Source organism: Ciconia boyciana, chromosome 3, assembly GCF_034638445.1.
Source record: "Ciconia boyciana chromosome 3, ASM3463844v1, whole genome shotgun sequence".
Classification (NCBI taxonomy): Eukaryota; Metazoa; Chordata; class Aves; order Ciconiiformes; family Ciconiidae; genus Ciconia; species Ciconia boyciana.
In genome coordinates this window covers 50,539,495-50,555,168 of record NC_132936.1, presented here as the reverse complement: position 1 = coordinate 50,555,168, position 15,674 = coordinate 50,539,495, and the positions used below count along the sequence as shown (strand labels likewise).

The 15,674-nt window shown below is 36.6% G+C and overlaps 1 protein-coding gene across 5 annotated transcripts in view; it reads left to right on the top strand.

Moving 5' to 3' along the window:
• The window catches only part of ATG5 (autophagy related 5), an 82,781-nt gene that overhangs the window by 31,645 nt on the left and 35,462 nt on the right, over positions 1–15,674 (top strand). For all 5 annotated transcript variants that reach the window (XR_012041434.1, XM_072855594.1, XM_072855593.1 and 2 more), the window contains one exon: positions 5,051–5,145. Coding sequence is in view for 4 of the 5 variants with exons in the window: in XM_072855594.1 (XP_072711695.1) it covers positions 5,051–5,145 (95 nt within the window). In the remaining variant the exon portion in view is untranslated. The remainder of the gene's footprint in view (positions 1–5,050; positions 5,146–15,674) is intronic.

Here is a 15,674-nt window from a genome sequence, read left to right as displayed (position 1 = left end):
TATGCAAGCTGCAAATTGGTATTGCTTGCATAGAGCTAGAGATACAATTCAATTGCAAGCATATTTTTTTTAATTTATACTATTAGATGGCTTTAAGAAGAAACCATGAATAGTCCAGACAAAAAATTGTGCATATATGCTACCCTGAGGGCTATACCTGTTTGTTCACTTTTCTGATTTTCTAAAAAGATATTGGAAGATAAAAGCCATGAATTACCGTTTCCTTTTTTTAATTTAAACAAACTTTCCCTCATTTTTGCATTAATTCTTTCTGTTATTTAAACCATCTCCACAGTCGTCTTGAAATATATCCAGTTCTGGAGTCAGTATTCTGATAGCAGTTGCAACAGTGTCAAATATAGAAATAAAATATTTCCTTATTATTAAGATATTTCTGTTGATAAGTTTAAAGATCAGGGGGTGGGTCTTTTTAGTTCTTTTGCCCACTGTTCTGCAGTGGGAACTCCATTTTAGTGGGCCATACGCTGTGACCACTGTGTCTTGTAGATATCTAGTAACTTGTAGGCAAGTTACTTGCAGATAGAATTTCTCATTTGGTGATAATTGGCCATATTCTTTGTGTACGCTGATTTAAAGCTTTGCTGCATTGAAATGCATACATTGACTGCAAGCCCCCGAGCAGTGCCCTTTACCCTCCCAGTGATCCATCCTGGTTACCATTGTCGTAGAGTCAGGTGGGTGGAAGAGACGCATCTAACATCAAGATCCATGTGAAATTTCAAGTTGGTTGAAGCGTGGCAGCATTTGAGTTTGACTGTAAGACGCTAGCACAAATGAAACTAATTTTTCTGGTTATGTGAAGAACATTGCCCCCAAGTCTCAGGGCCTAAAGAAAGAGGCCTAGTTTTGAAAATTTCAGCCTGGACTAATCCTTAGTTGAAACTGTATAATATTAAAAGCTTCAGCAGTTACTGTCTATTAACAACAAGCTATGACTGGAGTTACTAACAAGTTTTTAATATAACAGTTATAAATTTGGATTAATTTCAGTGATTGCTAAAGGATCTCCAGTCTTGCTTAATGGAGGAAATGACAATTCTCCAGGTGTTTCCCTGTAACAGTCTTTTTTTAAACTGTTTTAAAGGACATGTTTAAACATGTTTAAACATTTTAAACATGTTTAAAAGCATGAACAATTTCAGTGATAGATTTGTGAACATTAAATGCATAATGTGCCACACGATTTGTTAATTTATGTTTGAGGTTTAATTTGTTGCTTAATTTGTGTACTGAGATTACTGTTATGGATGACATTAAGTCCTTGTAATTTTGCCAATTCTTACTATTTCTGTATATGTAAATACATATTTTCAAAGCTGTCTTTATATTCTGTGCATCTCATATTAGAGGCTAATAATGTCTGTGTGGTGTTTGGGCATGCAGTGACTGCATTTCTAATAAATGCATATTTATAAATATAAGTGACTTAGCTGATAGATTTTTCAACTGGATCTCTCCTCCATTATTTGGTTATTAACTTTTGATCTTTGACATAAAATATAGGGAGAAAAGTTTTCATATTTCACTTTAGGCAAAGTTATATAGCACCCATCATCTCTTGTTTAAGAAACATGATTAGTAGAGTCATCTGAAACTTTTTTACTGTCACTAATCTCGCTTCTGTTCGAATATTATTGCCATTAATTTAAATATTGTTATTCAGATATGAACATCTGCCTTTTGCAAGTACTGGTTTTTGCTAATACAGAAACTCTTTAACACATTGGTCAAGCACTTTCTTAAAAACAGATGGATTGTGAAAAACAAAAGTAATCAGATTTGACTGTTATGGGAGTTTAGATATTATGTAGACTGCATAAGCTTTTCACAAGGGAGGGAGATTTTGTAATCAAGCATGTTCTGTTAGCCTACCCGATATCCCAGGGAATGAAAAACTTTCTAGTAAATTAGCTAGACATAATGGAGTCACACATCTTATGACACATCTCCACCGTGTGTACAGCACTGTCTGAAGACATCTAAGCTCATTCATCCTCATAATCTTATATTGCTGTCTTCCAAACATCTTTCAATGGATACAATATTTTTACTACAGGAAACAGTCGGGTGTAAGAAAATTAACACAAATTTTTAAAGCAAGCAGCAGGAAAAGGCTATTCAGTTTGCATACTGATACATAGGACCTGGCAAGAGCTTTTATTAACATCAGGAGCATTGGCTGAATGCCAGACTCCTAAAGCTCCAAAATACAAAATCCAAAAATAACTGCTTTCACAGAACCCTTAAGACTCAAAGCTTAAAACAAACAAACAAAAAACCCAACACCACCCAACACGTGTGTGTGTCCCCCCAATCCCATTGAAACTATAAGCGAAAGAATTCATCATTCTCCCATTTTTGTGTGTCAGTACCTCCCATTTATGCAAAACAGACTTAAGGAAGCTATTAATGCTATGACGAGCTATAAGAACTAATTAGTGCTTTGGCTAGAGAGAACTTAAAGACAGAAGGTGCTGGCCAGAAGTTTGACAATCAAAACAAAACTGAGTTTTCCTCAAGCCAGTAAACAAGGAAGAGTTCTCTACCTATCAGCAAAAGCCGATAGGCTGACAGATAGACTGGACTGATAGAACATACTTGATTACAAAATGCAACAAGCTCATCATTCAACTGTTGCAGATTTATTGCTGTTACATTTAGAAACTACAGAAACTACTGGAAGTTTAAAAATCTTGATAAAACAACAGATTGTCTTGAGCATTATCTGAGTGTTCAGAGAATAATCTGAGAAGTATAAATTTGTAAATTTACCTGCCTTAAATAAGATTACCTGTGTGATTTCTGGGAGGTGAGGAAGCTGGAATGAAGAACAGAAGTGAGTTACCCGAAGTGGTAAACATTACCACTGTTTAACTTTTTTTGTCCTTCAAAGATTCACTTGTTTGCCATATATGCCACAAGGGACAATGTACTTAAGCTCCTACCATAAGTCTGTTACTTGTTCAGAATTTCTTGTTCTTCTGATCCATAAGGTGTGTTGCTCATCTCTGTTGAATTTTGAAGACAGTAAGCTGTTTACCCAGCTCTCCTAGTTACTGTAATATGAGCATTAAACAAGTAAATGAAATTAATGCTTGTTTTATTTTTGTTCAGCTAGGATGTCTCCAAGTACATAGATTCCTTATTTAAGAGGCTGCTGAAGCTCACTGGCTTAAGTAGGTCTTGATTGTTTTGTTTTGTGTATCACCATAATTAATAGTTTTATCAACTGAGTTTATAGTCAGAAGTGGTAATTTGAAGTATAAATCGATTAATGCCTACTGTAGGATGCTTGTCCACACAACCTGTGGTGAAAGCTATAAGCAGTTCTCAACGCTGTCTCCAAGGACGAGGGAAGTATGCTAAATCTTCACCTTCCCACTGACAGAGTTTGTGAGGAGAATGCAGTCGTTCTTTGCGTCGGACATTGTAAGAGTAAACCTCTGACTCTATAGGCTGGGGTTCCCAAATGCGGGCTTGCTTGGGTACAGTCAGCTCCAGGGTCATCACTGTCACTGCCACCTGCTGAGCTTCCCAGCCGGTGAGCTATGGGGTAGCCCCCTGCTATGGGGTAGCCCCCTGCGTCCAAGGCAGCTCCTCTTCTCGGGCAGGTGCCTGCATGGTGGTGCTGACTGCGGCTCAGGTAAGTGCTTGTCAAGGGGTGCTTGCTGCTAATCAAGAAACAAGGGTGTGGAAGTACTTTCTGAGATAAGCATCAGGAAATGCTCCTACAGAATACCTGGCAGGAGTTTGTTTACTGTTTCTTGGAAATTCCTGCCTTGTGTCACACTCAGTCAGGAAAAGCAACGTGTTATAAACCCTGCAATGTGTATTAACTATGTCTTTTAGCGTACTGACAGGCATCTGCTGCACACTGGAATGAAGCAAATCTCAGACTCTTAATTTTTTGCAATTGCTTTAATTGTTATCAGCAGTTTTGGAAGTAGGAAGAACCTTTGTTCTGCAAATAGATTTCTGTATTTTACTTTGCTTAAGGGAGGATGAATTCTGTTAATGGTAATACCTTCAGGCTTCTTGAGACTCGGCTGAACGTTGTGCTGAGGAGGGAAAATTGGAGACTGTGTGTTCCTTCTGAAGAAACGTCCGCTGTGTTTGGTGTCTTGGAGAGTTAGGCCCTATAAGGAAATGTAACCCTTGCTCTTCCCCCTCTAAAGCTGCCTTCTCCAGTAAGGCTAGCAGCAGCTTTATTCGTCTTAGCTCTTCATGTTCCTTTCTGTCACTTTTGGTATTGGTTGTTTGCTTGATTTGAATAATTGATTTGCATGTATAAAAGCCTTTACTGCTCTAGACCTGTGCTGTCCTTAATACATTTTAAGCACAGTAAACTATTCACTTCTTGTAATGTCTGAACAGGATGAAATGGTGTGCTGCCTCAGGCTACTTCACTAGACCTAGTTACTTGGATAATATTAACAAAAATGTGTTTCAAACAAACAAACTTTTATTTTCAGGTTGTGTCATGAAACTGGCAGTATATTTTCTGATTATATCATACACTGTTGCAGATTATTTTAAGATTTACATATCCAAATGTAAACCCCTCGAAGTTTTTCTACTGCTTTAATTTCTCTATGCTTTAAACCTATTGTTCATCTCTAGTTAAGAACGATTAGATGTTTTTAACAAACTGTGAGACAGTGTGGACCAGTACAGCAGGGAGTGGAGAAACAAACACTGTTAATTGAGGTAATGAAATCCATAATTTGTGGCCCAGGATTTCCCTAACAGTGAATTAAAATATGATTATGATATTCATACGATATGAATTCAAGTTGCTTTCCCTTTCAGTTTGACAAGTTGCCACATCACTGTTTTCATAGGAGAATGCAGATGACTTGCCTTTGGCTTCAGGCTAAATAGGGAAGAGAAATGTGGGGAAAATAAATTAATACAGGTCAAACTTCTGTAAGAAAAGTTTGCATGTTGTTCCAGTTGTCTCATTTATCTCTTTTAGGTAAAAAAGAATATATGTTGTTAATATTAACAAAACCTAATTTTACCTTCACAGATAAATTTGAGCAGTTTTGGGCAATAAATCGAAAACTCATGGAGTATCCTCCAGAAGATAGTGGATTTCGATACATCCCATTTAGAATTTATCAGGTAGGAGACAATGAAATAAAAGCACTTTTACCAAACTCTTCCAATGAGGTGTCATAATCTGTTTTCATAATCTGTTTTCATAATCATAATCTGTTTTCAGAATTATACATTCCCTTTTCTAACATTATGATAAAACTTTGTATGCTCATCTTTGCTAATTCATACAAATCAAGGGGCCAGGGAAGACAAAATAGACTGTATTTTTTCTAATAGGTAATTACCTTTCATTATGTTGTACGTGTGTAATACTTGAGAATGTGCTGAGGTGCTAGATTATGTTTGTTTGGGTGTTTTGTTTTTGTTTTTTTAAAAAAAGCTAATTCTGTCATTAAAAATAACTGCTACCCATGAAGACTGCTTTGGATGCAAAATGCCTTCTGAAGGGTCTAAGTCAAACATTTCAGGAGCAACACTTTTCCTTCAACCACTGTGTAGGCTTCTTTTCTTGTTGGCATTATGAAGTGAAAGTAATGGTATAGGTCTTGCATCTAGTTCTTACTTTTGTATTCTAATTGTATACTTTACAATCCAAAACTAGCTTTGAATTATTTTTTCTGTTTTAATACACCAGTGTTTTATTTTGCTCAGCATTTTATTTGGAGACATATTCCTTGGAATCCTTACAATTTTTCGATGTCCCCTTAGTTTTTTATAGCATTAAGGTCACAATGAAGTTTGGAATTAAGTATGATTAAAAGCTTATACAGAATTCCTGTAGCCTGTTCATAAATTAAACAGTTCTGTTTCATCTTTGAAACATTTTCATCTATTTACATTTAAGTTTTGCACCTGTAACTATCAAAAAAAGTAATTTATTCATAGTACTGAATAGTCTGATACTACTTTATAACAGGTTTTAATGACCATACAAACCTATACAATCTTGCAATGGGACTGAAGTAACTTTTAATGTTAGATATAAGACATTTACCGTCATAGTGAAACCTTAGATTGAGAACGGAAGTCAGTTATTTTGTCAGAGATCATAGCAGATGGCAAGGTTTGTATAAGTATCAAAAAGTGTGTATCAGGAAAAGTAGTTCACTCACAGCATTTTGTTTGGTTGGTAACTAGGTTTTGTTTGTTCTCTGATAGGTGTTTGGGTTTTTTTAAGTCTTTTCATAGAAATCACGTAAATGGGTTTGCGAAATGGAGGTTTTGCTGTCTGAATAAGGTACAGACCTTTAAGCCATAAGGGAAATTTTCTATGATATCACATGATTTCATGCTAGTAAATCTTTTTAAAAAAAGAAAAAAAAAAAACCCACCTAATTCAGTAATATCTGTCCCTTTAGCCAGTAGTACTTATCTTGATTCTTATTATCTTTTCAATTGGAAACCATTACTTGCTGTAGTTTAAACCCAAAATATCTAACTAAGAATAGAAGACCAAACACAAATAAAGATGATGCTGAGACAGCCTTTGAGAAGGTTGGTGTATATTATTTTCAGTAATGCTGCTCTTAATATTTCTAAATATTTTCAGTAATGTTCCTCTTTTTTTAAAAAAGTGGATGCAGGTGTTTCTAGCTTTTTTTGTTTGGTTTGTTGGTTTGTGTACTGATTACTGCTCATCATAGAAGTCTGTGTATTTAAAGGAATTTTCAGAAACTCTTAGGAAGGGTGAGATTATAATTTAATTCCAAGCAAGGAGTTAATTCCTGTAGTTTTAACATAATTTTACAGTACTTAGTGACAGACTTGCATATGCTGAAGTAACTGATTCGAAAGTGTTCTTAAGATGTATTTAACCCCCACCCCAATTGCATTTAATTTCCATTACTGCTGGTAGAAGTCAGCTTTGCATTCTAATTGGTTGCTTACATATCCCTACATAAATACCTGAAAGTCAATTTAGCCTGGGTTTGTATTACAGTGGACGTTTATTCCCTATGTGTTTTCACATAGTGTTTTTGTAGATACTTAAGGATATAGAGGTAGATGGCAGGAAATTACTAGGCATTGCCTTCAGTGGGGAGAGTTCCTCCTCTTAGTCTCCATACCTTCATTACCCCAAAATTATTAGAAGGAAATTCTGTGAAGGGAGCTGCCTAGATTGTGTTTTGGCAGCATGAGGTGGATGAATTTGTTTTCCTTCAAGGAAATGTACTAGATTATGATATCAACTAAGAAAATTCAGTCTTAGCCATGATTAAATGTGACTGGGGAAAGTTGCTGCAGAAAAAATGCATGCAATAAAGTGATCTGACATGCTTTTCACTGAAAGCCTGATATTTTCAAAACTCAAAGGCTCTTTCAATTGTAAAGCTTGTCTATTAAAATACATTTCTAAAGAATAATATGAATCATATCTCCTGTGGTATCCAAATCTGATGGTGTGCGGGGGAGAAAGAGATTGCAAAAATACAAATGTCATACTTGGGTAAGTCAGAACTAAACTAACCACAGGTAATTTTAAAAGCCCTTGTCCAGCACCTCTTCTTTTAAGTGTAGCAGCTAAGATTGGACCAGAATCCTGGCATCTACTGTAGAAGATAAAGAAAAAGACTGCGTATCGCTACAGATCAACTCAGTTGCAATTTTAAAAGTTAGCTAAGAGATCTTGGAGATTTTATTACCAGCTGTCATAGTCTAAACTGTGTCCTATGGAACTGCACCAGATGAACCTTTGACAAAGGTGGAAACTTTTTCTACCAGAGACGGTTTAAAAATAGTGATTATATTTTTGCAACACTTTTACTTACACGCATCCAAAAAAAAAAAGTGCCACACTTCATCACTTCAGACATATGAGCTGCTGTGTCTTCAGTTGCATTAAAACTTTTTTGCCTTTTTGTCTGATATTGTTGAATAGAGTGCTTTTTTCACCTGTTCTTTAATAGCAAGAGAGAAAATAATAGTAATCTTCTGAGTATATTATTCATTTAAGAGTGTTGCTTTTCTTGTACAGTACTAGAGCTAGTTTGCCTTGAGGACTTTTCTCCCATGTTCCCCCAGCTGGTTTTGCACTTTCTAACAGAACAAACTTATATGGTTGATAGATGGCAGGAAGTTTTCATCCGTCTTTGGCTCCAGGCACTGTGACATATTAGTGTCACATAATGGGCATATTAGGCACTGGAGAGGAGTGTCTACATGCTCATAGAGACTACCCTGATTAACTACTGTCTGCTGTCTTACGCTGCAGATGGGAGCACTCTGAATCTCAGTGGTTGTGCACTTAGTTTGCACTCATCCCTGAGTTTTGGTGTGTTGCTCTCTCCCCGTGTCGTGCTCACCCACTTGCTCTTGCTTGTTCTCTCCCTGTCAATCTTCCTCCTTTCCTCTGGAGTCTGCCCTATGAGTATATAGGATTTAAAGTTGTAAATAGCATTTCATTTTTGAGAATAAAATTACAAAAGTATGTGAAAGACAATGCATTAAAACTGTTCACGACAAGTTCTTCTGAGCTTTTCTAGAGTTGCACTTGGCTTAAGGCAGGCAGGCTGTTGTGTGTTTGGCAGCCCAAAAGGGGATGATCTGGGATTGTTTGTTTGCTTGTTCCTTTATTTGGGTACTGGGACGTGCCATGGTACTGCAATGAGCATTTCCTTTGCCTCTATTTTCTAAGGGTTTTGATTAGGTTATTAATTTTATTGCCTAATTACATAGTAGGCCTTAGCTTTGAACAGGTTTTTCCTATCTTAAGTCCCTTAAGATGTTGTGATGTTTATCTGCTTTAGTAACGTGAGTGAAATTCTCCATACTTAATAATACATTGGTTAAATCCAACACTTCGTTCTTTCTGTCAAAGTTGCAGTACTGAGACGTCTAAATAGATTTAAATGTCTACCATGACCTGTCCTCTAAAAATAGCAAGGTGAGAGGGGGAAATGAAATATTCTAAGACATTATTAATATCTGGGTCAATAAATGAATCAGAAGCCCAAGCATGGCCCTTTCCCAAGCAATGGAAGACTGTTTTATTCATATTTTCACATTGATTGGCAGAGCTCAGATAATCAATTACAAAACCCATTGCAAGTATGCAAATCAGCATCACAGTCTGGCCCATGTTATGACAACTACTCAAAAACTGATCAAAACAGATTGTTTGGCAAGATATTTTACCACCTGTAAAGTTTTCAAGTAATAAATCCATCCTTTTATGCTAGTAGGTTATTAAAAACTTTTTTTGTTTTGGATGAAAAGCCTTCATTGCATTTCAAGGCTGAATTTGTCTGACTTCAACTCCAGTTTCTAGATTTTGTGTTGCCTTACACCACTTTAAAGTCATCTGACTTTCTAATCTCCATGTTCACTTATGGAGTGATTTCAGCAGCTTCGATTTTTCTTTGGTAAGCTGAATCAATTGAGCTCTTTAAGCCTCTTGTCATGAGGCTTGCTTGTCAGTGCTGAAGTTGTTTTTTTAGTAATCTTTTCAAACACTAGCTGATATTTTGATAATCCTCAAGATTAGTATTAAAGTTAGGGAGACGTAGAGGCCAAAAGTGAAGTTTATTTCTGTAGGATTTTAGATCAAAAATACTTCAAGCACTGGTGGGATAGAGGTAAAGTTAGCTGCTACTTGAAACTGCAAATCTGAAAATTTTTATGAAGTTGAAATGCAATGACTCGTCAAGCAAAAGAACTAGAAAATGTAAGTGCTGTCGGCCTGAAGAGGGCAACACAACACAGCAAGTTTCAGCATCTTGTTGGCTAGTGCAAAATGCTCTTGAATAGACCCGTGTATAATATTTAACTTTTTTCTTATTTATTAAAAATGGCCTTTTCATAAAGGACCTGCTGAAAATAGATCAATTTATTTCTTGAAAACTTCCTTTTACAAAGAGGAAGTTTGAGTGAATAGGAAAATAAAGTGAAATGATGGTTGATTTGTGTGAGAGCTGTGCTCAGCTGAATTTCTGTGCTGAAAAGAAAAAAATGGACTCTGATTCACCATCAGTTGAGTACACAGAATGACTTATGCTAATAACTGATGGTTCAGCACTGAAGAAACACTAGCACACTTTCACCAGTTTTAAATTACTTCAAAATCTAAGCTCTATGAATGAGAAAGTTTAAAAGCTTTGGTAGGCAAATATTTTTCCTAGTGCCTCATTACTGGAAAAAAGAAAAACCAACCTTCTATTAATATTGCATATGGGCAGCATGATCCATAAGTTGCTATGAATGCTTGTTTTCCGAACTTGATTGCTTCGTTCTGTGCTGAAAGTAATAGCAATTTGACAAGTTGTCACCTTGAGTTTAAGGTCCCTGTCACCACAGTTGAGGTTCCATAATTGCATAGGCTTTTCTGGTCCATGTAAGTGCAAAGTGAAATGGACTAGCTCAAACCAACGCTGTTAAAGATTACTTTTTTACATGTTTTGTATTAACGAATGTCCATGCAGTTCTTTTAAAAGACTTAAGGAACCCATGCAAGATCAGCCTTGTGCCTTTAAGAATCTTAGTACAGGATGGGGGCTGTCAATCAGTTTAAAAGAAAAATTCTGATTATAAACTGTATTTATTGTCAGAGATGTGACTAAAGTTTACACAAATATGCCCAAGTTATCTGTAAAACTGTCAGTCTGCCTAGTTCAAGGCTATTGTAAAAGTTGCATAGTGCTCAGGGAAGGAGGTGCAGAAGAGATGGGGCTACAAAACCTCGATTTGGGTAGCTTCTCTGAGCTATGGTTGAACTATTACCAAGTTGGATAGTTTTAAGCTAGCTCAGGCTTGTCAATAGGAGCTACGGTAATCCTTTTGAGTTGAATGTAGATGTAGCTTATATACAAAGAATAAAGTAGTTTTGCTTGTATGAAAAATAGTTTGTTGAGGTTCTGAATTACATTATAACTAGTTTAAAACAATTTAGGGATATACTGGATTCTGCATATTGGGGAAAACTTGGTAGTATTTTTTTTAAATAATCCTTTTTTATCTTATCAGATACTTAGAAAACTAAGAATTATTGGTTTTAATGCTTTTAAGTAGAGTGAAAGTGTTGTATGAAGTATTGTACTATTCATTGCTCTTAAGCAAATAATGTAATGTTTGCTTTTGTGGATGTAAATCCATTTCTAAAGTTGTTTGCTTCATAGGTGGTCAGTACTCAATTGCTTACTTTTATGTGAGGCTTAGGTTTGCATATGTGCATAAGACACTGCAGCTGTGAAAAGCACTATTGATTTGTTGTCACTGACTCTTCAGATACCTTGATATTTTATCAATTGCAAATACGAATCCTTTTCTAGGAAGGAAATGTAATACTTCAAGGCCATGCTTATATTGTGGATGTCTTTGTCTTCTCAGTGCTCAACAAAACTGTTTCTTCTATTTAGTCTCTGTTATTTCTGGCCTTATGACTGTTGCCTGCTGTCTGTTCTGTGTGTTATCACCCTCCTGAGTGTTGACTTTCTTCTGCTTGTAGGATCTGTGCAATTCACCTGAGGTTAAATAATGCAAATTCAGTTGTTCAAATAATATAGGGCTACTTTCCCTGCACAAACAAATTCAAAAGATCATTTGAAAGATCAGGCTACAGCCAGAATGTGGTTCAACCATGCTTGTTAGGTATTTTGACATGAAAGTGGTTGTGAGTGGAACTTTTCTGCAACTTTTGGTACGGAACTGGTAATGGAACTTCTGGCAATATATACTCTTGCTAAAAATGACCCACAAGGTATAACAGGACGTTTGCTTTGGATAGTGTTTGTTCCAGGTTGCCCTAAAACCCTTTGATTTTTGGTACATTCTGCCTCTTGATTTCAATGCACAGAACTCTATCTGTTTTTCTTAGAACCTTCTTGTAAAGCAGCTGGATCATCACCACCTTTCAAACCTTTGTTCCCTTTTTCTTGCAACTCAGACACTGGATAGCTTTCATAGTATTACAGATGTACTCTTTCCCTGTCAGGAATGTTGTAGCGCAGATGGCACCCAATAAAATGCCTATTTAGAGAAGCAGTTTGAGTTTTTAGATTGTCGTGAAGCAAAATTGCTGCCTCTAGGTAAGGTATCTGCACTGTATTTTGGATTACAGCATTTATCCCTTTTTAGTTCTTGAGGTTTTAGCCCTTTCTGGCAAAGGTCACTTAGTTGGATCTATCTGCTATATATCTGCAGATGAGGAGTTTTTCAGGATTTTTCATTTACTTAGTTACTGATAGGCTTCTTAGAGATCTTGACTTCTCTCTCCTTTCTCTTTTGTGAGATCTTTTTCCTCTATGGGAATCTGTTGAATGAATGAGTCTGTTCTTAGTGTAAAGGCATGCTACTATTGTAAAGATGTTACTAATGTTACTATTATCTATTATGAAAGTTCCAAGCAATTCTTTAAACCAAAAAGGCCAGGCTATACAAGCTCTTATAGGTGGTCCTTCTTATATCACTACTTATAAGAACAATACCGTGTTTTGGACAATCCTAAATACTTAGGGTTTTCCCAGGTCAATATTCAAGATGCTGTGTTGCCAGAGTCTTGTCCATAACTGCATGCATCCCAGACTGAAGCTTTGCTGAATATTTTTTGTGTATTGTGGGCTTTGTCTTTTGACATTGACTAGGGAGAGTCCTTTAGGAGAGTTCCTCATCTGTTCGGCAAAAAACCCAAAGCCCTGGCCACTTGTACACAGCCTTTTCAACCACATATTCAGTTAAGGATCTTGTCCAGGTTGGTCAGGATACAAGCAAGTATTGATTAGGGCTGAGTCTCCTTTGGCTGTAGCAATATTAGTGGCCATCTTGCAGACTTAGGGAGATTCTTCACACATTTGTTAATTTTTGTCATGTTATGGAAACCAAAATAATGTGGCTTTGGTGGTGCTTCAGCCTTCATTTAATAAGGGACTTTAGGACCATTCTCCAAGTGATCATGCTCTGTAAGGAATACTGCGTGGAGTCACTCACAGCATAATGAGCATTAAGGGTGTTCTTTAACACACCTTGCAGAATAGATGTACATTCTCAACCCACCGTCTGTCCAACTGTTTTTCACAGAAACCTTGAAGAAATATGAAATTCTTGGTTGAGAACTGAAGAAAGAGTAAACAGTCCTTCCACAGATGATTTGGCAGCTTGCAGAAGAAAGATTTTCTGTGGACATAAAACACATTTCAAAGGAGAAGAGTTACTATTAAATAATCTGTATTTCCCAACAGCAATGGAATTTATCAACCAGTTGCAGACTTGCTCAGAAACAACAGTGTGAAAATACCTTACTTTTTAATGGGATGTGGTTATATCATGGCCTTTCTTAATTCAACAGGTCTACAACCACTCATACACAGTAGACTCAAGTGTACCCAGTGGGACTGAGGTTCTACAATAAGAACTTTTTATAAAACAGACAGATCCACTTCAAATGGAAGAGAGTACAATCTCTGAACATCTCATAAGAGTCTCAGTGTCTACACTCATAAATGTGAAGGTTCTCCTAGATAACCTTTGAATTTAAAGAATACAGTGGGACCTACGGCAAGGTAGGCTAAATGGTATCCTGGGCTGCTTTAGGAGAAATGTTGCCAGCGCATCGAGGGAAGTGATCCTTCCCCTCTACTCAGCACTGGTAAGGCCACACCTGGAGTACTGTGTCCAGTTCTGGGCTCCCTGCTACAGAAAAGGCATAGAGCTACTGGAGGGAGTCCAGCAAAGGGCCACTAGGATGATTAAGGGACTGGTGCCTATAATATGAGGGGGAAAAAAGGCTGAGAGCTGGGACTGTTCAGCCTAGAGAAGAAAAGGCTCAGGGGGGATCTTACAATGTGTATAAATATCTGAAGGGAGAGTGCATAGAAGAAGGAGCCAGGTACTTTCCAGTGGTGCCCAGTGACAGGACCAGAAGCAGTGGGCACAAACTGAAACACAAGAGGCTCCATCTGAACATCAGGAAATACTTTTTTTATGGTGAAAGTCACCAAGCACTGGCACAGGTTGTCCAGAGAGGTTGTGGAATCCCCATCCTCAGGGATAGTTAAAAGCCACTTGGACATGTGTATCTGTCTATAGGTGGCCCTGATTGAGCATGGGATTTGGACCAGATGTCCTCCAGAGTCCCTTCCAGCCTTGACCTTTCTGGGATTCTGTGATTCAGAATCAACATGCTAGCATGCTGAAAAGCCATTTGGAAAACCCAAAAGATGTTCTATCAAACCACAGAATCTTAAATTGTTCCTTAGGAACCATTGTTCTTATGAATTCTGTGACAGGCTCCTACTTGATCCTACAAAGCTAAAATCTAGGATTCCTAGAAGGATCTGAGATAAGTTTGTGCCTTTTTTCTCCTTTATGCCCTTATGCAATGTGATGTGACTATGTTTGACATGGACACAAAATCAATGTGGACAGCATGATGCATCTTTAGAACAATTATAGAAACTGAAGCAATGTCTTCTATTCTGAAGTGTTACAATTAAGCTAACCAATTAAATTTTTAATCACTTGAATTTGGTAAAGGATGTGTTCTAACTAGGCATATCTTTTTGAGGTTAGTAGAACATGTGCTAGGACTTTAACTTTCAAATGTTTTACATGGTTGTAATAACTCATTTTGTTGCTATTACATAAAGCTTTTTCTAAAAGACTGTAAGGAAGCATGTTGCCAGTTTAAATAATACAGAAAAGGGTGGTATTTTAAATTGTTCTTTAATCTTTTTAAAGATGAGCAAGTAATGGCCCTCAACAACATGTGTGGGAGAATTAACTGAAATAGTTGCCATATTTCTCCGTAGGTTTGTAATAATGCTAAATTATTGTTAATTGTGTAGGAAGTTAGGACAGAACTGCAGTTGCTTCATACAGTGCGCTCTGTTCAATGAAAGGCTTCCAGGAAGACATGAGTTGTTGCCTACGCATGATTAGGAGAATAGTTCTTAACCAGTCATGACCAAAAATTGTTCGATATTATTGTCTAGACATAACTGTAATAAGCCCTACTACATAAAATTTTAACCTTATTCCAGATGTGTTTATAATTATAGTTGTGGCTTTAATTTGACATAACATTTGCCACATAAGACGATAACAAGTTAAAGCTTCCAGCAAGGGAACACATCATATAATTGTTCTTGCTTTTAAAACAGTGATCATTAATGTTTAAAAACTAAAGGATTTCCAGCTTGTGTAATACTGTTAAGAGTGCTTGCAAGAATAACAGAATTTTCACTTTACTTGACATGTGTACAGGTTATAATTTTGACTGCAAGTTTCTATTTTCTTGATCATGTAAAGTATGCAAATGTAAGAAAATCAGTTTGAGGTAATTTGGATACACACTTCTATAGGAGAAAAATGATCCACTGAGTAAGTTTGTATGTCCTTCATGTTATGCAGTATTCTTTTAACAGTAAATGTTATTTTTATATCTTATCCCTTCATGTTATTTCAAATCTTAGGAGTAAGAAGTTTTAAAGATGTATCCAAATACACATTTGTCATGACCATATTAAAGCGTATGTACAGGTATTCATAGAATTATCTTAAGCTTCAATCTAGTGATATACTTCTGCGCTACTAATTTATGTGACTGCTGTTAGTGTGAATTGAATGTATAAAGTGTAGCCTGTTTGTTTGGTGGTTTTTGTTGT